This window comes from Panicum virgatum, chromosome 7N (assembly GCF_016808335.1).
Source record: "Panicum virgatum strain AP13 chromosome 7N, P.virgatum_v5, whole genome shotgun sequence".
Classification (NCBI taxonomy): domain Eukaryota; kingdom Viridiplantae; phylum Streptophyta; class Magnoliopsida; order Poales; family Poaceae; genus Panicum; species Panicum virgatum.
Genome location: NC_053151.1, coordinates 32682278 through 32709007, shown reverse-complemented (window position 1 = coordinate 32709007; position 26730 = coordinate 32682278). Strand labels below are relative to the sequence as shown.

The following is a 26730-nucleotide window of genomic DNA, read 5'->3' as shown; positions in this document are numbered from 1 at the left end:
TCTTGGGCAGGATGCCGAACTGGTCTCTGAGTATTGCACTGACCTGCTCCACACTAAGAACTCCTGGGGCCAATGGCTCAGCACTCGGCCCAGTAGCGTACTTTGCCAGCCACGCTTGTTTTTCTGCGTCTGCTCCAGAAGTTCCTGGGTTCACTATCTGCACCGAGCGTGCTGGACTGACGCTGTCAGGGATGTAGGCGCACGTGTAGCCGTGCGGAATCTCCTTAGGTGGCCCGGTGAGGAACTGGCCTTCTCCAGGATCACCGCCGATCTTGTGGACGACGTAGATCGGCGAGCTCTGTGATCTGGGAGCTGCAAATGAGAATGGCAGTTGCGGCCTAGAATGCAGTGCAGCTTCCTCTGTGTGACTCCCTAGGATTGGCCCCGATGGAGAGTACTGGTTCTTGATTATCTCCTGGATGACGCAATGCGCCATGCGCTCGAGTTCGTTCATCAGGCTCTGAGAGTGCCGATGAAGCGCATGGGCTACCATGTAGTTCATCTCCTGACGCAGGGCTCTGGTCCGTTCTTCAAATGGTACAGACAGATCTACATTATCGAGAGCGCCTTCTGGTGAGAACCCCTTCCACCTGATGCCATGGTTGCGAGTCCTCTCAAAAGAGCCGATGAGATCGGCTTCCAGCAGAGCTTTGATCTCATCATACTTCTTCTTGTGTTCAGGAGGAAGCTCTTCATACGTGACGGGCTTGGGAGCGGGTTCTTGATCTTGAGCTCCAGTCATCGTTGCAGTGGATGTTGTTGCCGAGAGTGGTCCCACCGGGCGTGCCAGAATGTGTTGTCGGTCGAAACTCACCGGCGAGCAGCGACGGGCAACACGAAGAGCCGGGAGGTTGCTAGGGCGCTAGAGGCACTGCTCCCTCGTCGACGGCCCGCAATTTCTGTCACGCGCCCGGAGGATGTGTGAAAACCGGGCGTGCCACCTGACCTATACCCGATCAGGAGGGTGCAAAAGTGCTCCGAACAGTTTCCTGCATACAAAGACACGTGTAAACGTAAGTCCGAGCCGTGGTCGGCTCCCCGGGACGACTCTTGCATCGGCTTTGAAGAGCCGATCGAGTCCCGGTGTCAGATGGGATCTGATTGTATCCAGATATGGTAAATAAAGCAAATAACTATAAAACTGCTTCAATTAAATCTAATTGATCTAATCCACGATAGTAACAGCTTCACTGCTAGATCGGAACATCTTGCACGTGACTAGGCCTAGCGAACATAACAGACAACTAAACCATAACCCAAAACAGAGGCCTAAGAACTAGCAAGAGCCGATTCCCGGAACAATCCCTATCAAGGCTAAGATAAAGCATCTATTACACCACCGGATCATCCAATCCGTTTGCAAGGCCTAACCTAGCAGATATTATGCCAACTCTTAAGATAAGAGCAAACCATAACAGATCAGATCTACTAGACATGAAAGAAGCAGGGTGTTGCCTCTGTGTAACTAATTCTATGCGATAAGAACTAGCGTGAGATTGAAACGTGACTGCACAGAGACAACATGATATTCGCAGATGATAAGCAACGAAGCACAACAGATCTACTAAAAGCCATGCTACGAACATCATGATAACTAGTATTACTCGCCATAAAAAACGCTTCAGTACAAGTAATAATAAGGTAAAAGCAAGAACAATACTGCCCTGATCGAAAGAAGCGATCAGGGCAGCATGGCACTTACTTGGATGAAACCCTAGGATTAGGGGTGGCGATGCGCCGAGAATTGTTCTTTGCGAGTCGTGATGACGCTCCCTTACGAATAACAAAGGATACATATTTATAGTCCGGAGACTTGGGAAACAATCTAAACTAATCTTGTCCCGATCGGACTCTATCTCTAACCTTGAACTAAATCTAAAGATACATGGCCCATATGGCCCAGATGCTCACGCAGGAGCCGATTTACAAGTCTTCTTCAGTCTTTTGCTTTAAGCCCTCTTGCTTTCGGCCCATAAATTAACTCTGTTAATTTATGACAATAACAGATTCGTGCAAAGAACCACAGCTCTTAGATTAAATTAAAACCCTAGCTTCCTCTCTCTCCCAACCTTCTCCTTCCTGCAGCCCCGCAGACCCCACCGTCGGCGCCGCCACCTGCGCCCCGTGCTGCCACTCGCCGCAAAAGAAGCTACCTCGTCGCGTTCAACATTTCGAATTCAACGTTTTCAACATTTCATGCTTCTAATTTCAGCATTCGTGTGTACATTCAATATTTTGATCGTCAAATGTTGAACCTGTTTAAAGAAAATGTTGAGTTAATCATATCAAAATATTGAACATATTTGTAGTAGCTAATTAGTCTAAAAAAACTTTAAAGATGGATGGATTATCCACCTTCCACAAGATGTATAGGAGTCCACCATCTTCGGGGCTTGCTAATCACCCTGCGCTAGCGCTCGATCTCCAACAGAGCACGCATTTCCTTTTCAGGAAACTTCATCCCTGTGCACGTAAATGTTACGTATAAATTTTCTTTCCAAATAACATTCTAGAGAATATTTTTTCAACGCAATTTTTATGATGCACGGAAATTTTATTTTGTACTCAAAACTAGCCTCTGCCTTAGGCCTCAGCAGAGCACATGGTGCTCCACGAAAAGGCATCTGTCTCCGGCCTCAGCAGAATACATCTGGTGCACCACGAGAAGGAAGGAGCGCTCCGCTGGATAAAAAAAATGGAAAGGGAAGGAGCGCTCCGTGTCGATTGCTGGCAAGATAAGTATAGCGCGATTGTGGGAATGGAATTGCGCTCAGCTCCCTCCCTGTTGCCAACCTAATTATGCGGATGTCCATAGGCCCTGTTTGGCACAGTTTCATGAACAACTTCATGAACAGCTTCATATAAGTCAATATGAAAGTGATCAAATCGTGCTCTAGCCTAAGAGTGGAAGGGGATGAATTAGACAACTTAAAATCTTAACCTATAGCTCCAACTAATTTGTACAATATTAAACTAAAACATGCTATCTAGATATGCAACTATGGTTGTTCTAGTGTGAAAATCCCTATCTCAAAAGAGTTTAGCAACATATAGTCTTTCCTATCAAGACAATACTCTATGAAAGTAAAGGCACACAAATTGCTAATATGAAATGCGGAAGCATAAAGAGAGGGATAGAGGGAAGCAAACTCTTGACGCGGGTGTTTATCCCGTGGTTCGGTTTGCCACAAAGGCACACCTACATCCACGTTGTTGAAACACTCACTAAGAGTATCGCTTCTCGGAAATCAAGTCTCTTCCGCGGACTCAACCACGGTCACCTTGATCCCGGGTTTCACTAAGGAGCTTCTTCACAAAGTATGGGGGTCTCCACGTCCCCCGCACAAAGGTATCGTCGCCGCTCCACACCAAGTCGGAGGGTCGATGACATGCCGGTGAGTCTTCCAAGCTCCAAAGTGCCGGCACACCGAAATCTTCTTTTGGTTCACTCAAGAACCACAGCATAAGGGCACAAGGCCTTGCAATCTCACTCAATAAAGAGCTAATTTTTACACAATACTCTCAAAGTGTGCTAAGGGCTAAAGATATGAACACTAAGCTCTTGGGTGGTTTGGAGATGTTCTTGGGTGTGTTTGTGACTTCCTTAAACTCCAGCAAACTTCAAATGGCCGGAGGATGGCATATATATAGGCCACCAAGTGGAGAGAGCCGTTGGCCACTTTTCTGCGTGGTGTCAGATAGACCGACGGGTAGGCACCGGATCATCCGGTCACTCTATGCCTTGAGATAGCCGTTGGGGCTTCTGACACGTGACGCAGAACGCACCGGATGAACCGGTGATGTGGCGTCGGTTCATCCGGTGGGGCATCGGATCTTCCGGTGCAGAAGAGATCTTCAGTTGCTGCTGACGTCATTACTCCGACGCTTACTCCGGTGCTTCTTCGGATTATCCGGTGCAGTAGACTTCGCTCCCACGCCTTTGACTTGCTCTCTGATGTATACTCCGGTCAATGCTCCGACGCCCTAGCTTTGGCAGCGTCGGATCATCCGGTCCCACTTGGTTTTCTCCCACGTGGCCTGGCACACGGGCAGAATTGCTCCGACGCCCCAGCGTTAGTTTATCCGGTGCCAGCTGGATACTCCGGTGCCTATGCACTGGTTCATCCAGTCCCACTGTATTTTGTAGAACTCGTTCATTTCTTCATTTCTTTGAGTTCTTACCTCGTGTTTTGCTTTGCTTGGTCTTTTTGCTTCTTCCCTGGGATCTATAATTGTCCACTTGACAAACTCATTAGTCCCATTGATTGCGTTGTTACTCAATCACCAAAATCACAAAACAATGGTCTAATGGGGCCATTTTTCTTACAATCTCCCCCTTTTTAGTGATTGATGACAATACAATCAAAGCAAGTATAAAATTTGCAAAATTTATAAATTTTTACCAATTGAAAATAATTAAAAACCACTTACACTTGCTTGGATGCTTATCATCATCCACTTGATTGGATGCTTATCATCATCCAATGATGACTTGGTCTCCTCCTAAATCCATTATCCCCCTTTGTTTCTTTCAATTTTTTCTTCTTTTCTTCCCCTTTTGAATTAAAGTTACTCCCCCTTGAGAAGATATTCATTTGCACCTTGCTTTGATCTAAAATTCTCCCCCTTTGGAATCAAATCACCTAAACAAGGCTTGTCAAACCAAAATAACTCAAAGGGAAAAGTTAGTAGCCTAGGGAGTTAGTTCCATGAATCATGATCCAATTTATATGATATCAATGTAGATACCAATTGAGCAATTACTAAGGTGGATCACAAAATCACGAAACTAGCACGGAGGTAGCCCTAAAATAATAAAGAATTGACAAGAATATCAATTGAAAGGATTATAGTCCATGCATACCTCTGGGGGAATTTATTATCTTGCATGTACCAATTTAAAGGTGACTTATCATGGTACCAATTGAAAGTCCTTGAATCAAAGAACACTTGGTACACCAAAGTGAACTTATGCATGAGTACATAGCATATGAACTTAGATATGGAATTTAGTTCCATAGACCATGGCTCAATATGAGACTATAAAAGATAAGTTTGTAAACATGTTTGTCTTAAAATCACAAACCATAGGATGAACTCCTTCTAAATCTCAAAATCACAAACCATAATATGAACTCCCTCTAAATGTGTGCATTTAGTGTTTAAATCAACAACCAAAAATATGCACATTATTTTTGACAATAATGAGAAGTTTACCCTATAGCTTGTGCTCATGGTACACAAATGAAATGCATATCTCATGAAGTCCAAGTACCATGAAAGATAATTTTGTGTAGCTTTCTACACACTTATCAAACCATGTAGGTTGCACATGGGTAAGAGTCAAGATACAAACAACCCATCATATATAATACTAGGTGATGCAATGCAAACAACCTAGCAAGACAATGGAGTTATATGATACTTGAATTAAAATCTAGCTATCATTACCTTATGGGGGACTTGGGCAACAAATGTCCAAGATGCTAGCTTGGCTTTTTTAGCTTGCATTTTTCACCTTATAGGTAGTCAAGCCTCCAAATCCCCCAAAGTCATTTTTGGGCTTCAAGTCTCCTTTGGAACCCACACCATTTGAGGCCCCTTCATATTGGTGATGACATCCTTGGGCACCCAAATGGAGTGATTCCAACTCCTTTCTTGCTTCCCAACCTTGTGAGCAACCACCTTGCTATTGGTTTTCTTCTTGATCATATATGTGGTGCTATTGTTCTTGTTCCTCCGGTTGGGCTTGGTGTAGATGAGAGAACTCTTGATTGTGAGTTTCTTTTTGTTATTCTCATCCGAAAGCTTCTTTCTTGGTTGAGAACACTTGTTGGACTTGTGGCCTTTATGATGACACTTTGAGCAAGTCACGGTGGACCCCTCCTAAAATTTCTTCACCATGTCTTCACGGTTATCATGAGAAGGTTGGACATTACTCTCTATGTCTTTGCCTTTCAATCTAGCCAAGTCCTTCATGAGCTTTTGTACTTCTTGCTTGAGTTCATCATTCTCCTTGGTAATGAGATCATCACATGATTCTACAACAACATTCTCATAGTATTTCTCATTGCAAGGGTTAGATTTATCATTTGAATCAAAACAAGAAGTTGAAGCACCATTTTTATCATTAATGCTATCAATTTTCAACTTGAGTTCTTCATGCTCTTCGCTAAGCAATTTAAATTTGCATAATAAGTTTTCATAATTTGTTACGAAGATAGCATTAAGATCATTGAGAGCACTAAGATTTTCAATTTCTTTTATTTGCTTCTTAATTATTTTTTTATGCTCATGAACTAATTCAGTTTTTTATAGGAAGGAGAATCGGAGTCATCATCACTTACATCGCTATCCATACATTTGGCCATGAGGCAAGTGTTGGATGATGATCCCATGTTAGTGCGGGTGGTGAATTTCTTGCTTGATTCATCACTTGAACTTGCACTTGATTCTTCACCACCACTAACCCATTCACCAAAAATGGCAAATGATTCATGTTTGGGCTTTTTCTCCTTATTTTGTTGCTTTTTCTTCTTAAACATTTTCTCAACCTTCGTAAGTCGGTGATGAGACACATCTTTGAGGAAGATCATATATCCTATTGAGTTTATTTCTTACAAGCATTTGTTCATCTTTTTGACTTGTATGTAGAGGTTGGGGTCCATTGACTTTTTTTCATCATTTGAGGAGTTTTGGCATTCCTCCTCTTCTTCCTCTTCACTTGAGCTACCCGTGATGACCATCTTTTTCAACTTCTTGACTTGCTTGCAAGCAAGTGCGCTATGTGTTGGTGAAAAAGGTGGCGCTCTTGGCTTGATGTCATGGCGTAGCTCGTGGGCGATCACCTTGTTGAGAACTTGATTTGGTGTCAATGTGTTGATTTCTTTCTCATAAAGAATTATGATCACCAAACCATACTCCGACTTTCGAAGTGAATGAAGAATCTTGCGAATGAGCTCCAAATCATCAATCTTCTTCACATCGAAAGAGTTAATCTCATTCACAATAATATTCAACCGTGAGTACATGGTTTCGGCATTTTCATCATCAAGTTACTTGAAACTATTAAGTTTATCAATGAGAACATGATATTTTTCATTTGCAACATCTTTTGTGTCTTCATGGTTCTCACTAATAGTTTTACAAAGTTCCTTAGTATTTTTACAAGCAAAGACACGGTTAAACACATTGTCACCAAGAGAGTTTAGAATAGCACATTTGGCTATAGCATCATATTACTTCTCTTGTTGACTATTGTCCTTCATTCCCTCACTAGTTACCCTCCAAACATTTAGCCCCTTTGTTTGGAGGTGAGATTGCATTAAGATCTTCCATCGTTGGAAGCCAGTGCCATCGAAACATGGAGGAGGTCCTAGAGAATCAATCACTTCCCCTAAAAGAGCTAACTCAATAGGTGGTGAAGACTAACCGATCAAGTGAGCCGGTAAACACAAATTGCCAATAGAATTGGCTTATTTTGAGAGAGGTGTGAGTCCCGGCTCTGATACCAATTGAAAGTGATCGGACCGTGCTCTAGCCTAAGAGGGGGAGGGGGTGAATTAGGCAACTTAAAACCTTAACCTATAGCTCCAACTAATTTGCACAATATTAAACTAAAACATGTTATCTAGATGTGCAACTATGATTCTTCTAGTGTGAAAACCGCTATCCCAAAAGAGTTTAGCAACCTATAGCTTTTTCTCTCAAGACACTACTCTATGAAAGTAAAGACACACAAATTGCTAGTATGAAATGCGGAAGCTTAAAGAGAGGGATAGAGGGAAGCAAACTCTTGACGCGGGTATTTATCCCGTGGTTCGGTTAGCCACAAAAGCACACCTACATCCACGTTGTTGAAGCACTCACGAAGAGTATCGCTTCTCGGAAATCAAGTCTCTTCCGCGGACTCAACCACGGTAACCTTGATCCCGGGTTCCACTAAGGAGCTTCTTCACAAAGGATGGGGGTCTCCACGTCCCCCGCACAAAGGTATCGTCGCTGCTCCACACCAAGTCGGAGGGTCGATGACGTGCCGATGAGTCTTCCAAGCTCCAAAGTACCGGCGCACCGAAATCTTCTTTTGGTTCACTCAAGAACCACAACACAAGGGCACAAGGCCTTGCAATCTCACTCACTAAAGAGCTAACTTTTACACAACACTCTCAAAGTACACAACACTCACAAAATAATGGCCTAATGGGGACATTTTCCTTACACAATACCAAATGACTTTTTTTAAAACTAGTTTCAACCTTGAAGCTATACATGAAGTCAATCTGTGCTTCCACCAGCAAGGTGAAGCTACAAAACGTGGCTTCACTCTGCTTCACTAGAAAGAAGCTCTTTCGTCAAATATTTTTCAAAATAGCTTCAAATTCACCAACTGTTTTAGAAGGAGCTAAAGCTATGCTAAATGGAGCTTCAGTTTCCTTACGGTCAAAGGGATCCGCGCACGTGATAGGTTATACATAGATACATGCAACTACCATCTCGCTAGCCTGGGTGGCTCGATCATCAACTGCTCCAGCCTACACAAAGTACGTAGGCCGCTGCGCAGCTTGCTCCACACACTGTCGCTAAACAAAAAGAGGAGGGAATCATGACGGCGGTGGTGGTCGGAGGGGGCGGCGAGGCGTCACATCAGTGATGGTCACTGGAGGGGGCGACGAGCAATGGCGATGCTAGAGCAAATCGAAAGGGTGTGCTTATCTTGTAGATGCATGGACTTCAATTTTGAGAGGTGCTTATATGGTGAAAAATTAGACCTACTGACTATATTTGCAATTTTCCTTGGGTACATGTGCCCCCTCCTCTAAATAATATTTAGCTTCACCCCCGGCGGCGAGGGCACAGGCGTCGCGGCAGTGGTGGTGGCCGGAGGTAGCGGCCGGAGGATGCGGCGGCAAGGGGAGGCGTCGCAGTGGCCAGAGGCGGCGACGAGGGAGCCAGAGGAGTGCTTTCACTACCATCGACTACAGGACGAGCTCCACACATTGTCGTCCAAGTGGCCACCGAGCCCAACAAGATATGACGATCCAAAATCAGGCAGGCCACTTTTCGTTACAAAGAACTGAAAACGTGAATTCATGCACCTTTACCTTGCAACTGGTGAGAGAGACGTGCTGCTATGAGTTTATTTAGCTCTGCAGCTTTACACATGTGACAATGTGCTATGCACTTTACATAGGGTTGTTTTATCTCTTTGCATTATCAATTTTTATTTGTTTCTTATGTGAGACCTAGGAGGCTAGGACTATCAAATCACGCCTTTACCAAGAAATTTTATAACAAAAGAAGATGATAAGTAAAAAGGTCTCTAACCATAGCATGTGCTATATTTACCTTTTCGTAGGCAGTTTTGTCGATTTGTGGCTTATTTAGGTTGACGAACAATATGTTATTTCGTCCTTTTTGTCACTTTATATCTTCATTTATAGTTGTAGTAAATTTGTCTCGTACTCTTTTTAGTGTGAGATTTAACATACAGTAGATTCAACTTGTGCCATTGCCGGTCGCTGCCGACTGCTGCCTCAAGTGTACCGTGCGTCCAGGCGGGAGGCGGCTCGAGGTTTGTTTCACGAAGCGAAGGTCATCAGTGAGCAGCCTCGCATGGTGGCTGCCAGGACCGGTGGATCCTGACGACCGGTGGATCCTGACGGCGCGCATCGACGTGTCGGCGTTGCCCATGAGCAGTGGCCACGGGATTGGCTCGCTGGCCTCAGGCTAATGGAGCAGCAGATCCCGGCGTGTGCCAGTGTTGGTGCTCCTTACTCATTTTATCTCTTGTTTATTTTTGATAATGGCATGAATTTAATATCAAAATTACTAAACGTCCTAACTCCAGCCTAATTATTGGTTATTTTCACATTTGCACATATATTTTGGAGAAACTTCGTTTTTGCAGGTTTTTGGCCTATTTTGGAGCATGAAATGACGAGGCCCGTGATCGAGCGCTAACACGGAGAAAGGCGAAGGCCAAAGCCCAAAGGAAGGACCAAAGCCCATATTGATTCGAAGCTCATTCATGCACATCTATCCTCCAAGAGAGCCCAAAGGACCAAGCCCATGAAGATGAGATTAAGATACTTCGGGATTAAGCAAAGCAAATGAAGATTTAAGGAAGGATTCTCTTCCCTATCCTTTCCTCGAAGATATCTCCAAGATAACAACGTCCAAAAGGGTGCAATCATAAAGGACATAAACTATAGAAGATGCGAGGAGTCTACACACGAAAGATGAGACCGAGGCGGGCTCGAAAGAGGGTAGGCCGGCCGGCCTAGGCCCATGAGCCGGCCGGCCTAGCCTGTTTCCTAGGCGGTTCGGCCTCCCCTTCGACCGGTGGCTTCCTCGGCTCATAAATAGCTCGCACCTTATTCAACTCACGGCATCCATCCACCCAGAACTCGACGAAAACCTAGGGCCAAGACCGGAGGGAGACGACGGCCGCCGCAAGTCTTCGATAGGCCGGCCTAGCCCGTTTCCTAGGCGGTTCGGCCTCCCCTTCGACCGGTGGTTTCCTCGGCTCATAAATAGCTCGCACCTTATTTAACTCGCGGCATCCATTCACCCAGAACTCGACGAAAACCTAGGGCCAAGACCAGAGGGAGACGACGGCCGCCGCAAGTCTTCGAAGTTGTCTAGGAGATAGCTTAGGCCGCCCCTACCGCCATGGCCTCCCTGCGTGGTTGTGCCATGGCGGAGTTCATAAGCTAGTTGGATTCATCGATGGTGTGCACACGGTGGTGATGATCCAAACACATCTATTATGTGAGTAATGATAATCATGTCTTCTGAATCTATTAGTGATCATGTCTCTCCTTTTTTTATTTCGTTCTTGCCTTGGGTGCGCTTATTCCTAGATCTATTCTCGAGATAGATTGCATGGGGTGTTCTTGTAGCTATGGTGGCTAGTAGTTCATACCGGATCTACCCAAGGGGGTTCGACACGTCTAGCGTGCTTCGGGGTGCTTTTGTCCAAAGGGAGCGTCGTGACAGGGCGTGGCCTGAGTAGGGGGGTTTCCGAGTGGTTGGATTGGAGGTTTTGATTTAAGGATGCTATTGATTGAGATGCATGATTTATTTGCTCGTTAGTTTGAACTACAACTAGATGACGATAGGTTTAGTCATGTCTTTGGTTTTGCTATGGTTACGTCTATGTTCATGGATGAGATCAACATTTACACAACACTCATATCTATTAAAGGTTTACTCTATAAGTGCAATTCATGCTTCATGTTAGGATAGATTCGTTAGATTAGATGAAAAATCTTAGGTAGTTCTTTGTCAATCCACGGATTGATAAACCTTGGGGGAGTAGTCTAAGGGAAAAGCTACCACGATCCGTACGCTTGCGGTATATAAATTGGGGTGCTAAGGAGCGTCAACAGCCAGCCGTTATGAGCTTAGAGTTTTGCAGGATCCCGTAGTTCTTTTAGCCTTCCTTTTTTTTCAATCTTCCCATCCCACAATTTTTAATACAAGCTTGCTACAGACATTTTTTGACAAACTTTAAAACATTCTATCTCTCATTTTTAACTTTCCCTGAAAAAGATTTCCACATAAGATTTTCTCATCTATTTTTTCTTGAATGATTGTCCCCCAATTGTTTGATCCATTTTTCACCTTTTTGTGTTTAATTTTTTGTTCTTAATTTTTTGTGTATCAATTTTTTAAGCCAAAACTTTTTGTCTGTAATACTTATTTTTAGTTCATATAGTTTCTCTTTTCATTATTTTTTCAGCATATATTTTTTGTTTTTTCTAATTTTTGTGTACATAAATTTTTGGTACACAACATAAAAAAGCGGACGTGCATAATTTTGTTGTTTCACAAAATTATGCAATCTCTGTACACATAGTTGTGTTGCACGGTTTTGTTCTTACTTTTTTGTTACATATATTTTTGCTTATATAAACTTTATTATATAATAGTGTTACATAAAAAATTCATTTTTATAAATTTCAGTTATTTAAATTTTCATCTACATTTAAGAAACTTTTTTGTAAATATTTCTGTCATGCACAAGATGCAAGTCGTGGTGTTGAGTGCGTGTGAAGGAGCAGTGACTAGAGTTATTGAGGGCAAGTGGGCAGCATGGCACTACACGGCATGAGCACAGCCATGGCACGACACGACTAGCACGAAGCCTTAGTCGTGCCGTGCCGTGTGCCGCATGACGTGCCAACCGCTCGGCCCAAACACAATACGACTAGGATTTAGTCATGTCGTGCCGTCTCGCCGGCATGAGCTGCCCGGCGTGCCGTGCCGGCACGCTGTCTGGCAGCCTCCACCACTATCGTGTCGCCGTCGTTGAAGGTCAAGGGGGCAGTGGGCCGAGGCTAGGGACGGCGAGGGTGCAAGGAAGACTGCGGCGGCGGCGACGGGACGACGAGGGGCGGGGTAGGGCCACGGCAGTGGCCAAGACAATAACAGTGCAGGGAAGGCCACAATGTCGGCGGTCGGGATGATGACGGCGCGGGGATGACCATGGCTGCGGCGCCTGGGATTCCGACAGCGCAGGGCAGCGGGATGGCGGTGGCGCGCGGCTAGGGGACGAGGGCGGGCCACCAACCATGGAGGGCCGGATGGGAAAGCGGGGCACGCAGGGGGGTGAGGGGGAAGTGAGGCGCGCTGCGTGCGAGAGTGAGAGAGGAGAGGGTTGTGACTGGAAAGGGAGGGTGAAGGGAGGAAAATTAGAGTTCGAGAGAGATGGAGAGTATAATATATGAGGTTGTGTGCTGGGCCATGTGGTGCCATTAACCGTGTCGTGCCCATGCCGACACTGCGTGCTGCTGTTTCGGCTCACGCACGACACTACGGTCATGCCATACCGACACTAGCACTAAGGCCACCATATCGCACTACAAGAAAAATGGTCATTCGTCCCTTCATGTTAGTACCGATCATAATTTGGTCCGGTACTAAAGTTGGCACGGAGCCATTTTAGTACCGGGTCCAAATTTAAGAGCCCCCAGAGCCATTTTAGTACCGGGTCATAACACCACCTAGTACTAAAAGGTGACTTTTAGTACATGTCGGTGTTTTGGTCTGGTACTAAAATGGCGCAGCCATTTAGTACTGGCCAATGACACGGACCGGTACTAAAGGGTGACATTTAGTGTCGGTCGGCGATTTTTGCCCGGTACTAAATAGGCCTCTACGTGTACTTCAAAAGAAAGCATCTCGCACATAGTCACATGTCATACATAGGTGGGATGGTAAAGGAAGCTCCACGTGAAGTCTGAGGTTGTGGATTCGAATCCTCAAAATTGCATGCATTTTTTCTTCTTTGTTGTCTGTCTTTAGTACCGGTACTAAATAGCCATCCATTTAGTACCGACCGGTACCAACCGGACCGGTACTAATGAGCTAATTTCTGGCTAGTATCGTGTCCGAGCAACCCATCAAACACGGCCCATTTGGCTATCTATATGACCATAAAGTAGCTTAGCCCTTGCCAAGTTCAATAGCCATCCATTTAGTACCGGCCGGTACCAACCGGACCGGTACTAATGAGCTAATTTCTGGCTAGTATAGTGCCCGGGCAGCCCATCAAACACGGCCTTTATGACCATAAACTAGCTTAGCCCTCGCCAAGTTCGCTATCGGGCAGCCCATCAAACACGGCCCGTTTGGCTATCTATATGACCATAAACTAGCTTAGACCTCGCCAAGTTCGCTATCGGTCAGCCCTACCACTGTGTCCAGCTGCCGCTTTGTGGAAAAAAATGACAGAGAGCGGAAGAAGAATCACAAACATTAGAGTACTAAAAGGAAATACCCAGTATCGTAGGCTCCCGCACTGTGCGGGGTCTAGGGGAGGTTATTAGCGGGATGTCTTTCCCACACACCGTGCAATATGTAGAGGCCACCGCTAGAGTACTACAAGCGAACAAAAGTCCATGCTCTTTTTGGCTGCTCTAGCAACGACACCACGTTCTGGTACGGTGACCTTATTACAGCACAATCCGCGAGAGGCCGATCTCTCGCCGGGCGCTAGGATGAGAACTTGAACAGCATGTCGTGCCGGTACGCCACCCCTGTGGGCCGCACGATCACCGACGGGAAGTTGGGGTGGTTCACGGCGTCCGGGAACCCCTGCGTCTCCAGGCACACCGCGCCGTACTGCCCGTACACCGCGCCACCCTTGCCCTTCACGCCGCTCAGCCAGTTGCTGGTGTAGAGCTGCACCCCGGGCTGGTTCGCCCACAGCTCCAGCGCCCGCCCCGACGCGGGGTCCCGGACCGCGGCCACCTTCCGGAGTCCGCCGTCGACGTCCCAGCCGTCCATCGCGTAGTTGATGTCGAACCCGGCCATGCCGGCGCCGGAGACGAGCCTGACGCGGGACCCCAGACGCGTCGGCGCGCGCAGGTCGTAGGGCGTGCCGGACACCGGCGCGACCTCGCCCGTCGGGATCATGGACCGGTCCACGGGCGTGTACCGCGACGCGAAAACCTGGATCACCTGGCCCAGGACGTCGCCGCTGCCGTGCCCGCCCAGGTTCCAGTACGCGTGGTTCGCCAGGTTCACCGGCGTCGCCTTGTTCAGCGCCGTCGCGTTCATCCGGGCGATCAGGTGGTACGGGCTGGACAGCTGGTAAGTCACGTACACGTCCAGGTCGCCGGGGAATCCTACAAAACAAGTGGCATTGTGTTTTTCCTCACCAACGTCTAGGACTCGTGGAAGATAAACAAGTGTAAGTCAGCTCATTGGAATGGGTACGACTGAACTGAATGTGTTAGCTCGTAAAAACTTCAGACAAGTCAGCTCATTGGAATGAGTAGGAATGAACTGAATATATCAACTTGTTCCAACTACTACAGTCAAACTGACTTCTTGGAGTTGGCGAATTCAGTAATACGAAGATGAAGGTTTAGTACATTTTTTGGGTGTAGGTTTTCACTGTACCTTGCTCCCCGTCGAAGCTACGGTAGTAGAGGGTGATGAATGGGGAGTCACCACAGGGCACGTACTCCTTCACTGTCCAGATGACTCTGTTGAATCCCCTGTGGCCACCTTGTGGTTTATACATATGATGGCAGCAAAACAAAATCAGTGAACCATCAGTCACATATAAATAAAGCGTACGCCAAGATTTACAGATGAGGTTGGAGAATAAAATGAATTCTGGAGGTTACCATGAAGTACAGTCGTGCCATCTTTGTTCAGATGGATGGTTTTTCCATCAAGAACAAAGCTGCCATTGGCAATTCTGTTGGCTACTCGTCCAACCACAGTTCCAAAGGCAGAAGAACCGTCCTGATGAATACGTATAGTCCTTGATTACAATTCAAAACAAGATATAAACCCGGTTCAAAAAACATTAAACTTGCTTTGTCTGGCATTGCAGCTGCAGCACTTCGATTAGTCTTTTGTTATATTTGGATGCCACAATTATCTTGATGCATCTTCTGGATTCATACTACAGCTGTAAGAAAAAACAGAGAAGATTTGTGACATTACCACATATTCTGCAAGGGTGTCATACCCCAGGACGACATCAGCTAGGTTACCTATACAGCAAGAAATATGCAAGCTTGTCATGCACCATGCATTACGAATTACGAAACAGTATGGGGGCATGGATTCTTGAATCAAGGAAACAAGCTAAGGCCATACCTTTGGCATCAGGAACAAGCACAGACATAAGGGTGGCTCCCCAGTTGGTGACCTTGATGGAGAAATCTCCCTCCTTGTTCTTGAGCTCGTAGACCCCAACCGTCTTCCTCGCCGCATCAGCCCCAAATGCCAGTGCAAGGCACAACAACAAAGCAATGGGGAACGGGGCAACTCTAGCCATTGCACGACAATGCACAGAGTAGTGTGGATGTGGAGCGCCGTACCCTGCAAGATGAGAGAAGGAACAGATGTGTATATATATGCAGATGGCTAGATGCCCTTCACCAATCACCATCTCCTCTCTCAAGTTTATTTTCAATGACAAAATGTCAAAACTCAGCATCCCCATGCTGTAATCCAATGCCTTCTTTTAGAGATGTGAGAACTAATGATACTTTATTTTGAAGAAGGAGACTTGCTTGTACTCTAATTTTAGTCAGTGCCTCTTTTCTCCTTGTAAGCTCAGAGCATGGCTAATAATTTAGCCTGCAGATAGCTCTATGCAAGTGCCATATCACATACAACCAGTAAAATAGCCAGCCCATATATTAGTTAAAACTAAGAGTGAAAATGCATTAAAGAATCTATCTCGCCCTCCTTGGAAACGTTGTCAATAGACACGCACCGCATCTCAGCCGGGTGTAAGGCTTGCAGTAGGCTGGAAGCCAGCATTTCTTTCTCGTAAGGCGTGATTCAGCCAGGCACTTCAGAGTAAGTTTAGTAATAGACGTGGAGCGGGCGAAGTCTGACATGTAGGAGAGAGAATAGAGGAGAGAGACGAGAGCGGGCGTGGTTGAGCAATGCTCTCGCGCAGCAACTATTGGTTAAAAGAGCAGCACAATATTAAATGCAGACGGGTCCACTCTGCATGTTGCTCCTGCTGCTGGCGAAATAGCTAAACTTGCTCTCATCATCCGCCCGCTCTATTCTCTCTCCTCTCTTCTCACTTCTCCAATCACGATTTTAGTGACTTAGAACCCCTCGCAGCTTGCTGACAAGGACTTATAATACTTGCTCTGTGTATGCATTGCATATGGCATCTTTGGTAACAATCAAAACGTGTGGAAACGCCATGCCTGTGGTACAAACAAACAAAACATTTGTTGTGACTAACAATAACTACTGTCGAACGCAACACAAAAATGAGCCAAGATTTCGCACAAGATTGTTCACACACGTTTAGTTTCTTTGTTACACATCAAGCACGGCTAGCTACCATGAGCCACACGGCATCTCTTGTGCATCATCACTGGCGTTTTGGCACGCTGATCGGCCTTATTACTACAGCACAAAGCTGCTTCTCGCTGGTGTCACACGGACTCCAAATTGTTAGGAGGAGAACTTGAAGAGCATGTGGTGGCGGTACACCCCGCCGGGCCTGACGATCTCCGACGGGAAGTTGGGGTGGTTCACGGCGTCGGGGAACGCCTGCGTCTCCAGGCACAGCGCGTCGTGCTTCTGGTACACCTTCCCGGCCTTGCCCTTCTCGTCCTTGAGCCAGTATAAAAATACTACCCACGATATGTGTCACCATGTATTCATGTATGATGGAGGAGATAAAATACCAATTCATAAACAAATAGTTCAATTATATATATATATATATATATATATATATATATATATATATATATATATCAAACACATATGGACATGTGATTCAAAATGAAATCTATTGCAATAGATACTAATAAATATGTATTTTAGAGTATGCATTAGAATATTTAATAAATGAAAGAGGACTTGAGATAGATAATTATAATTATTAGCTATAAGTTTTATTTTTATATTATTGTAATTAGGTTGATAGGCTAGGAGTGCTAATATGTGCTAGAGTTTAGTACTCAACTTTAGCTCATTCAAACAGGGCTTGGTTTACACGTTGTTTACCTTGTTCTCCGTCGAAGCTGTGGTAGTAGAAGGTGATGTAAGGGGAGTCGCAGTAAGGCACGTACTCCTTCACCGTCCAGATGACTTTGCTGAAACCCCTGTGGCCACCTGATGAACAGCGACGGCGAGGTTAAACTAGCGACACCGATCAATCACCGGCAGCACCTCGTGCTCCATGCATGAGAGCGATCGACCTGATCGTCGGGAACGAGAGCTCACCGTGGAGTGCGTTCTTGCCGTCGTTGATGTACAGGTGGTAGGCCTTTCCGTCGAGCACGAAGCGGCCCTTGGCGACCAGCGCCCCGAAGTAAGAAGAACCGTTCTGTTTGAGCAGAGGGTGCAGAACACAGCTGTGTTGAATGAGCACTGGAGGAAGAGGAACGCATGCACTGCGTGCTCTAGAGTGTGAGAACAGACAGATTGGCTGTGATCTTACCACATACTCAGCAATGGTGTCATACCCAAGGAGCAAGGACGACATCAGCCAGGTTCCCTGCAGCAAGAAAGTCACATGAGCATGTGAACAAGTGTTAGGCGGAAAAGGATTCTTGGAAGCAAGGAAACCAAACCATACCTTTGGAGTCAGGAACGATGACAGACATGAGGGTGGCTCCCCAGTTGGTGACCTTAATGGAGAAATCCCCCTTCTTGTTCTTGAGCTCGTAGACCCCAACCATCTTCCTCGCCGCGCCGGCGCTGCCCGCCAGGGCAAGGCACAACAGCAGAGCAACAGGGAGGAGCAACGAAGCTCTAGCCATGGCTGGCAGCGCTGCTCGCCCAGGGCTAGGGTGCACGTTACAGGGAGGAGAGGAGATGTGGCGTAGCTGGGATAGAGATGTTTATATGCACATGATAAGCTTATCCTCTCCAGCTTCTGCTCAAATGGGTCCTAATTAAACAAAGGAAAAGGCTGGAGCTTCACAATTCACGTTCATATGCTAGCATCCAATTTTTCCTTTCTTTCGAGAGATCTGAGATCTACTCGTATAGTTTATGGCGGCTGGACTCAGATTATCTGTGCGATCGTTTACTTTCACATTGGTCATGGCATCTTGCTTTTTTAGTTCAGATATCTGAGATGCTGCTAACCATATGGGAATGAATGATAGATCTTTTACGTTTGGATCTGCCTCTAGCTGACAGACTTTGGTTAATGGTGATTTTTTTTTTGCTGAATTGAGCTCTATAAATCAGCAATTTTTCCAGGTAAGGCAGCAAGATATGTTTTCCAACGGACAGGAGCAACATCTCAAAAACTGTTCGGACCTGTAAAGTTCAACTGAAAAAAGGAACTCTACAAGTCTGCACCATTTCTCCTCGGCAGATCGGATCGGCTAATATTTTATTTTATGGCTGCAAGTCCCAAGTTTGTCGCCTCAGTTTTCATTCCATCTCATCGTTAGTACAGAGCTGAGATGGTGCTAATCGTGTCGTGCTGCCACCTGTCAGCCATATTCCCCAAATGGTGCAAGCTTGTTTTTGTTTAATCAAAATGGAACATGTAGGCGTGAGTTCCTGCAGAAATAGGGTTTTCCGAATGATAGGATCAATTTGCATTAACCATATAAAACTATAGTGCCAAGAACAACACATGATTCAGGAGAAAGGCAAGATTTTAAGTATATGGAAGTCATCACCACAAAGGTCCTTAAGAATAATAAACAAACAGATAAGAATAGTGTAATAAACATTATGGAACCACCACGGCCGACCAAATTTCGTAAGAATAATAATAATGAAAACACATAAGAGCAGCACAATATAAATACACAAATTTTATTGCAGTACTGACCATGAATGAACCGACGAGCCAAAAGAGTTCATAACAATTGCCAGTCACCACTTTACAATGGACTAACAATACATGAAAATCTAAACGTTTATCTAGACAAGAAAAGGTACAATAAGAATTCAATAGATGGCAAAGCGCCTCTGTTTATATACAAACAAACAGACCAAATTTGCAGATGGAAAAGCACTAGCTTCAAAGCTTTTCCACATCAGCGTTCCTGAAGCTGCCACCGAGAAGTGATAGGAGGCCACCACCATGCACCCTCCCCTCAGGAACAACATGACCTCCCTCTCTGCCCCCATCTACAGGCTCAGATGACCAAGGGGGCATCATGGAGCGAGGAACCAGCACCTGCGGAGGAATCATCGATTGGCTCCTAACAGTGCCATCACAATCTGACGCGGTGCTGATACCTGAGGATGAGAGCTCATTCGTCATGCTGCTTCCCATGGTGGCAGATGACACCACGATGCTGCTGAAGAGACCTGGTCCAATCATGCTTCCTACATTCTTCACCGCCTCTTGTTCTCGCTGCCTAGCCATCAAGGTACCATGTGCAGCACAGAAGCCACTCTTGCCACGGGAGAACTTCTCACAGCCTGTGCTCCATGTGCACCGTTTGCCTCCACCATGGGCTTTACAGAAGTCTGTGCTCCCCTGGGCGCTCTTGCCGCAGTTGTCAACCTTGCACCGCTTGCCACCACCATGCTTCACACAGCAGTCAGTGCGGCCACGGGCGCTCTTGGTGCAGCCAGGCACGGAACAGCGCTTCCCTCCTCCATGTGCCACGCAGTATTCAGTAGCCCCGTGCACACTCTTTGCACAGACGCCGCCTCCTTCAAACATGCATCGCTTACCACCACCATGAGCTTTGCACAGAGGTGTGCTACCCTCCGCGCCTTTGCTGCAGCCATCAAAGATGCACCTATGGCCACCACCATGCCCCTTGCAGTACAATGTGCTACCCTGAGCCCCTTTGCCACAGTCTGGGTACTGGCATCGCCGGCCACCACCATGAGAAATGCACAGCCCAGCCTTCCCCTCGGCGCTCCGAATGCAACCTTTAACCGAGCATCTCTTCCCACCACCATGCTTGATGCACCGCCCTGACTTACCCCGTGCAGCTTTAGGACAGCCAGGATGTTCGCAGCGGCGGCCTCCACCATGAGCAATGCAATAATCTGTTTTTCCTTCTGCACTTTTGGTGCAACCAAGCTCCTCACACCGACGACCACCACCATGGGCTTTGCAGTAGGCAGAGCTGCTTTCAGCACCTTTGTGGCATCCAGGTTTATGACATCTCTGCCCACCTCCGTGAGCAATACACAATCCTGATGCGCCTCTTCCACCTTTGGAGCAACCCTTGAACCTGCATTTCTTAGGATGTCGGGGATGGCTGCGTTGTTCTGATGTAGTTGCTGCAGTGACAACATCAGAACTCACACCAAATGAAGACTCGGTCATTGCGGAAGGCTCAGGGCTGAGCTGAATGTGTTGGCTGCTATTGGTGCTATGTGTGAGGTCTAGAGAATCTTCTACTTGTGCCTCATTAACAGTAGAATTGAAGCGGGGAGCAAAGAGTAGAGATGGCATGTAACCACCCATGTTTCTTACAGTAGCAGATGTTGAAGCCTCATCAACAACACCGAAAGAATGGACTGTTCCATTCGGTAATTGCAGGCATTGAATAGCTTCTCCACCATCCATTTGAAGGCCAAGCCTCAGCATCCCTGGATCAGTGAAAGTGGAATTCTGAACAGACAACCTCTGAGCTTGTTTTGACCCAATGGGCTGACAATCTGCGGAATAAAAATTGGGTGTTGGACCCAATCCAAGGACTAACTTGCTGCCATCATCTCTTGCTGCTATGTCATTCATTATCTGCGAATTTACATTGACATGGCTACAGTTTGCTGTTGTTGGGCTCAGACTGTCCATACAGAATGTGCTTTGGCCCATGTTGTCCATGGTGGAGCTTGGTGCTGAGCATCCCAACACAAAGGGGTCATTCATTGGAGGCGGGTGGGGCATGTTCATGAAGCTGTCATCCATCAGTCAAGACAAGACTATCGTGGAAAACAAAATGAGATCAAACACTAGAGAGCTCAAAGAACAGGGCCTGGTGATCTTTCTGCCCAGATAGCTGAAGGCTTAATGATCTTTCAGAAATGGACTGTAGAATAGACGAAATGGAAGAATATCAGGAGTGTAGTACCAAAGCAACCACCACTGACAAATCCTGATGTGTCCGCACGGTCCATAGTTGCCTTGTTTCTGGGGAATTTATGATCCAAAACCACACAACTTCCCCAGCACTAAACAATATCCCTGGTAGACCACGCATAGGCAGGAGCGTCCAGATTCGTTGCAGTTTGACAGTCTTGAAATTAACAAAAAGAAAACAGTGTTAGATAAGATTCAGATATTAAAACATACGGCAGACATTATCTTGTTTACTAATTATCAGTAGTAAAATTTGCCAAATGCTCAAGCTAGTAAAACTGCAGTTCCGCAGTTCACAAAAAGATGATTTCTTAAGTCAGAACAAGGTGACCAACACATGAAAGTTCTTTTACATAAAATCATTGAACATGGGTAGCTAACAAGAGGCGGTATCACCAATCACTTGAGAATTGCAGGTTGATTTGCCCAAATGATACATGGAGCAGCACGGATGGAAGCATACCCATACGGGGTAAAATCTTAGCAGAATCTGTTGTGTTTTCTGGCACCTAGATGCTATTTTCGCAAGGTCTTGCTAATAAATGTCTTTACAAGCTTAGTCTGGAAAGAGGTTTACCTAGCTCTAGCATAGTGCTCCTGTTAGGGAACGGTAATGATACAGCCTGTGAACTGCCATATGCATGTATAACATCTCCCTCAAAAATTTTGGCATCACAAACATGACAGGTTCATCCGAGAGGTTCACATAGTCGCTGAGCGCTAAGAATAATTGAAGCTGCCTAGAATTTAGTACACAAATGGAAGTTCTTAATTATCCATTGGAAGAATCATAGGATGACAAGGAGACCGTAAATCTGTCAAGACACTAGTTGACCAGTTGGGTTCAGACGTCCTAATTACTTGATGACAAGCACACCGAAACCGCCCTCGGGATATTGTAACCGTGACAAGATTTTTTTCTTCCCCAGGTTATTAGAAACCAACAAAACGGTTTTCAGTCAAATCCGCGTACATGCTTAACATAAATCTCGTTTGTCCCAACACCAGGGAATTCCAGAGCTGTTAGTATGGCCAGCTGGGAAACAAAAGGAACAAGGACACAAGGAGGAACTGAAGGGATTCCCTTTTTTGGAGGAAAAAAAAAGGGAAAACAGATGTCCTTTCTCCATGTAAACATGGTTCAGAGCCCCATGCCGTCTGAACGGCAGAACATCCCAAAACAAGAACCTTTAGGTACCCCACAGAGGCCGCCTACTCCATCCTAGGCGTCAACGGAAGCCCCCCTAAATGTCGCAATTCAATTCTCGCTCTCCTCGCAAAAGCGTGGAACGACAAGGCGCGGGCAGAACAGATCTAAATCTAAGTATCAAGTTTTTTTAGAGGAAAATCTAAGTATCTAGTAACAGGCTAAACACAGCGTCACCACCACCCGCCAGGGATGGAAATCGGGAAAGGGAACTCCCCGACCAATCGAGACAAGGAGAGAGGATGTAACCTGAAAGGGGACTCGGCACCAACTAAAACCAAACCTCCCGTGGCCGCAGCATCACGCACAGACGGGCGGAGGGAAGAGAAACATAGCATGCATACGAATCATGGGGAGGGAGGAGGAACTGGGGCGAGGGGAGGCGGGGTAAGAGGCATCACCTTGGGCGCGCGCGCGCGCGGCGGGGGAGGGGGCGGGCTCGGCGGACGCGGAGGAGGGAAACCGGCGCGGGGGGAGGCGGCGGAGGGACGAGGTGGGGGGAGTGCCTGGTTTCGGCGGTGGACTGGTGGCTCTGGTGGTGGCTGTGCCTCCTGTCTTCTCAACAGAGCAGGGTGGGAGGGAGAGGCTCTCCACGGATGGAAATGGAATGCCGCTGCGGAGACGAGACGGGACGGGACGGGGCTCCTCGGTGCGGGTGCGGGTGCGGGTGGGGTGGGACGGCGGACGGGAGGATGACGGCGGAGCCTGCTGGCCTGGCTGGCTCAGCTCGGCGGCTGGCTTGGCAAGCCAAGCGAAAGGCGCCCAGCTGGGAGTACTCCTTTGCCTTTATTTTTGACTTGGCTCCATGTGCTGCCAACACAAACTGGTGGCTGGGATCGTCCGCACTCCGTAATGAAATATTTTTTTGGTAAAAAAGGTGGGAATTGATGTGGACCAACTCATTTCTCTCTAGCATGGAAGTAATTTTCTACTCCTTTTTTTTACATGCCACAGTGATTGTTTAACGTACACAGCCACCTAGGTGTGGATTGTGGGACTGACTCGGATGGCCATCTCCTTTTTCTTTACCAGATGTTAGAGCTTCGTGCTAAGTTTTTTTTAAAGAAAATTGATGGAACTTATCTATACATGTTTGATTTTATCTCCTTTCTTATGCTTTTGCTATGGTTTGGGCATTTGCCATCCATGGGCAAAAACTGCCCTTTGCCGTTGGGTTGCCGGACCCCGATGGAATCTGTCAAACCGAAGGAAAGTATTGTTCAGCACTAGTTATACATGTCCTTGACCCGGTGTTTAACGGAGCCGACCCCAGCGGTTTCGTGCTCTCGCTTCGCCCCTGTTGCCATCAGGGCGGCATTCACCATGCATGGACCCAATGGTTGGTTCTCTAGGGGGTCGTTTGGCACCCTACACTCATTTTACAGAACGCCTAGCTACTTCCACTGCTCTTTGCTCCTTGTTTAGATGCCTTCAAAATTCCAAAACTTTACAAGATTTATCATCACATCGAATCTTTGAACACATGCATAAAAGTGATGTAGCTAAACAAAATAACTAATTACACAGTTTGTCTATAATTTATGAGGTGGATTTTTTTAGCCTAGTTAACCCATGGCGAGGCAATAATTACCAAATACAAATGAAAGTGCTATAGTGTTTTATAGCCAAAAGTTTATGCATCTAAACAAGAGCTTGGTCTTGCATTTTTCTTTTCATGGGTGAGAATCAGGCCTTGCTGATGGAGGGGGTATTTGGTTGCTAGCCACACTTTGTCACACCTAACTTTAGGCAAGTTTGACCAAGTTAGTAGGTGTTTGGTTGGTAATTAAGTTTAGGCAAGATTCTTTTGGGCTCCACATGTCATAGACAAGAAAAAATGTGGCAAAATTTTCTTAGGCATGAAAAATGTGGTGGTCAAATTTTTTGCCACACTTGACTAATCTTAAGTGTGGCAAAGTGTGGTTGGCAACCAAACAATCGTGAGTACTCCACGGTAAGGTACTGTAAAAAAAACGACATCGTAGTACACATGCACTGCCGCTCGCGGTATTTTATGCTCAGCCCATAGTACGAGCTTGTAGGGTACAGTTGGCGCGTTCTGCCATTGCCATACATAAATACCCTGGCTGAGTAGTGATTTTCAGCCGTAAATTCCCAGGCTCCGTGCCTCATCGCCGCAGCCCTAACATACGACAAACCGGCATGCGCAGGAGGCAGATCTGAGATCTGCACAAGTTGCGAGCCCCCAGTGTGTCAGGGTCTCAGGGACCCCCATCGCTTTCACCGAAAAGCTAGGGCCTGGACGGGCGGCGCTGGACCCCCCTCCACTGCCGCCGCGCCGTGGCGCCAGCCGACATGGCCAAGCTACGCCCCGCGACCGCGAGGCCCGGGCGTAGCACGCAACTTGCACCCGCGCGGGGCCCATCGGAGTTGGTCTCCTGCGCGGCTGCCAGCGGATCGGAGTCGGGAGCCTGGCTGAGCCCGTGGCTCGATCGCCGTCCCGTTCTTTCCTGCTGCCCGATCGGGGTTCGTTGCACCCACCCGCCTCCGCCTCCCATACCGACAGGTAGGTCCGATAAACCGACCGACCCCACCCGTCATCCTCTTAGACCGAATCTCGCGGTGCATCTTCCAGGAAGCCCCCGGCCGCCCATCCCGAGGACCCCACGTCTTGGCGCCGCGCGCGCGCCCCCGCACCCCCGCACCACGACGCGGGGCGGCGGCCTGTGGGAGGGCGCCACGCGGCGCGCCGCCGTTCGTCGGCCGGTGGGCTGCGCGGGATCGGAAGCCCCGCTGCGCGCGGGCCTCCTGCTCCTGGCTCCTGGATGGATGATGGATTGGGGGCCGTTTGGATGACACTAGCATAACTAGCATAAAAAAAATCTTGCCTGTATAAAATACTAAACAAAATTTATTTTCAAAACTTTTTTATTAATGTGTTTAACTTTTCGCGACGAATTTAACGACAGTAGTTAATCGATGATTGGATACAGTGATGCTACACTAACCAACTTTTAATCATGCGGTCAATGCCTCATTAAATTCATCTCGCGAAGTAGCGCAGAAGTTGTGGAATTAGTTTTGCAAACTGCCTTTATTTAGTATCTCTAATTAGGCTCCGTTCAGTTCGCGATTTTGGAATGAAAAGTTATTGTAGCACAGTTTGTTGTTACTTGACAAATAATGTCTAATTATGAACTAATTAAACTTAAAAGATTCATCTCGTGCTAATCAGACTATATTTAATGCTCTATGTATGTGTTCGAAAATTCGATGAGACGGTTACTATAGCAAATTTTTTGGGAAGTGAACGGAGTCTTATTAGTCAAAGTTTGTGCTAGTTGTGATAGTAGAGTAACCAAACAGGGTCTGGAGTGGAGTCTGGTGGCCGCGGCAGGGTGACGTCGTCGCCCCGGCGCGGGCGTGTGGCTGGCGTGGAAGCTGCCGGCGGCGCACGAGCTCCGGCCGCCGACGCAGGAGCCGCCACGGGCCCCCGGCGGGGGTCTGGCGTGCTGCGGAGCAAGTTGCGCCGAAGAATCAAATCGTGGAGCCGCGGAGTTAGGTGGCACAGTACACGGCGTAGCAGCTTCGCCATCCTCTTCCTGCACAGCGGCCACTCGAACGGAGCCGGGTGGATGTCCTTGTTTACACGGAGAGAGCAAGCGAGGTTAGGGCGGGCGATTGGGCGAAACACGATTACACATGGGAAATTTCTCCACAGCACACTGTAGAAATATAATTTTGTACAGCATATATCATCAAATTCAATTTAGTATCCAGCACTGTGAAAGAGTATTTTGGTCTGCTACACACCACACTGAATAAACTAAATATTTTGCAGCTCAAAAGATATGAAAATACTACTTTACCCTTGGATCCACCTGTCATCTGCATCTCCTTCCTCCCTCCCTCGGTCCCTCCCCTTCCACCGCGCCATGTCGTCCTCGCGCGGCCGCACCGCCCTGTGCCCCGCCCGCGGCGGGCTTGCACCGGTCTGCGCCGCCATGGGCCACCTCTCCGAGCGCAACCACGGGCC

General features: G+C 47.0%; 2 protein-coding genes and 1 pseudogene across 2 annotated transcripts; all 3 read right to left on the bottom strand.

Moving 5' to 3' along the window:
- Positions 1-13864: 13864 nt before the first annotated feature.
- Positions 13865-15844, bottom strand: LOC120680671 (galactose mutarotase-like). The gene is made up of 5 exons (XM_039962181.1): positions 15622-15844; positions 15466-15515; positions 15141-15261; positions 14911-15018; positions 13865-14633 (listed from the first exon to the last, which is right to left on the bottom strand). Exons 1-5 carry the CDS (start codon positions 15800-15802, stop codon positions 13999-14001), a joined length of 1095 nt encoding a protein of 364 aa, XP_039818115.1. The 5' UTR covers positions 15803-15844; the 3' UTR covers positions 13865-13998.
- A 1603-nt stretch (positions 15845-17447) lies between these two features.
- LOC120680672 lies at positions 17448-18383 on the bottom strand (annotated as a pseudogene).
- An 881-nt stretch (positions 18384-19264) lies between these two features.
- Positions 19265-23342, bottom strand: LOC120681525. The gene is made up of 2 exons (XM_039963042.1): positions 23135-23342; positions 19265-21683 (listed from the first exon to the last, which is right to left on the bottom strand). Exon 2 carries the CDS (start codon positions 21353-21355, stop codon positions 19496-19498), a length of 1860 nt encoding a protein of 619 aa, XP_039818976.1. The 5' UTR covers positions 21356-21683; positions 23135-23342; the 3' UTR covers positions 19265-19495.
- Between the last annotated feature and the right edge of the window lie 3388 nt (positions 23343-26730).

What these genes read in the sequence shown, in the direction of transcription:
- LOC120680671 (XM_039962181.1), bottom strand. Translation starts at nt 15,802, where the DNA reads ATGGCTAGAGTTGCCCCGTTCCCCATTGCTTTGTTGTTGTGCCTTGCA. An exon ending in TGGCACGACTGTACTTCATG is followed by an intron (nt 15,019 to 15,140) that starts GTAACCTCCAGA and finishes ATAAACCACAAG; the next exon opens with GTGGCCACAGGGGATTCAAC. An exon ending in TAGCTTCGACGGGGAGCAAG is followed by an intron (nt 14,634 to 14,910) that starts GTACAGTGAAAA and finishes CTTGTTTTGTAG; the next exon opens with GATTCCCCGGCGACCTGGAC.
- LOC120681525 (XM_039963042.1), bottom strand. Translation starts at nt 21,355, where the DNA reads ATGGATGACAGCTTCATGAACATGCCCCACCCGCCTCCAATGAATGAC.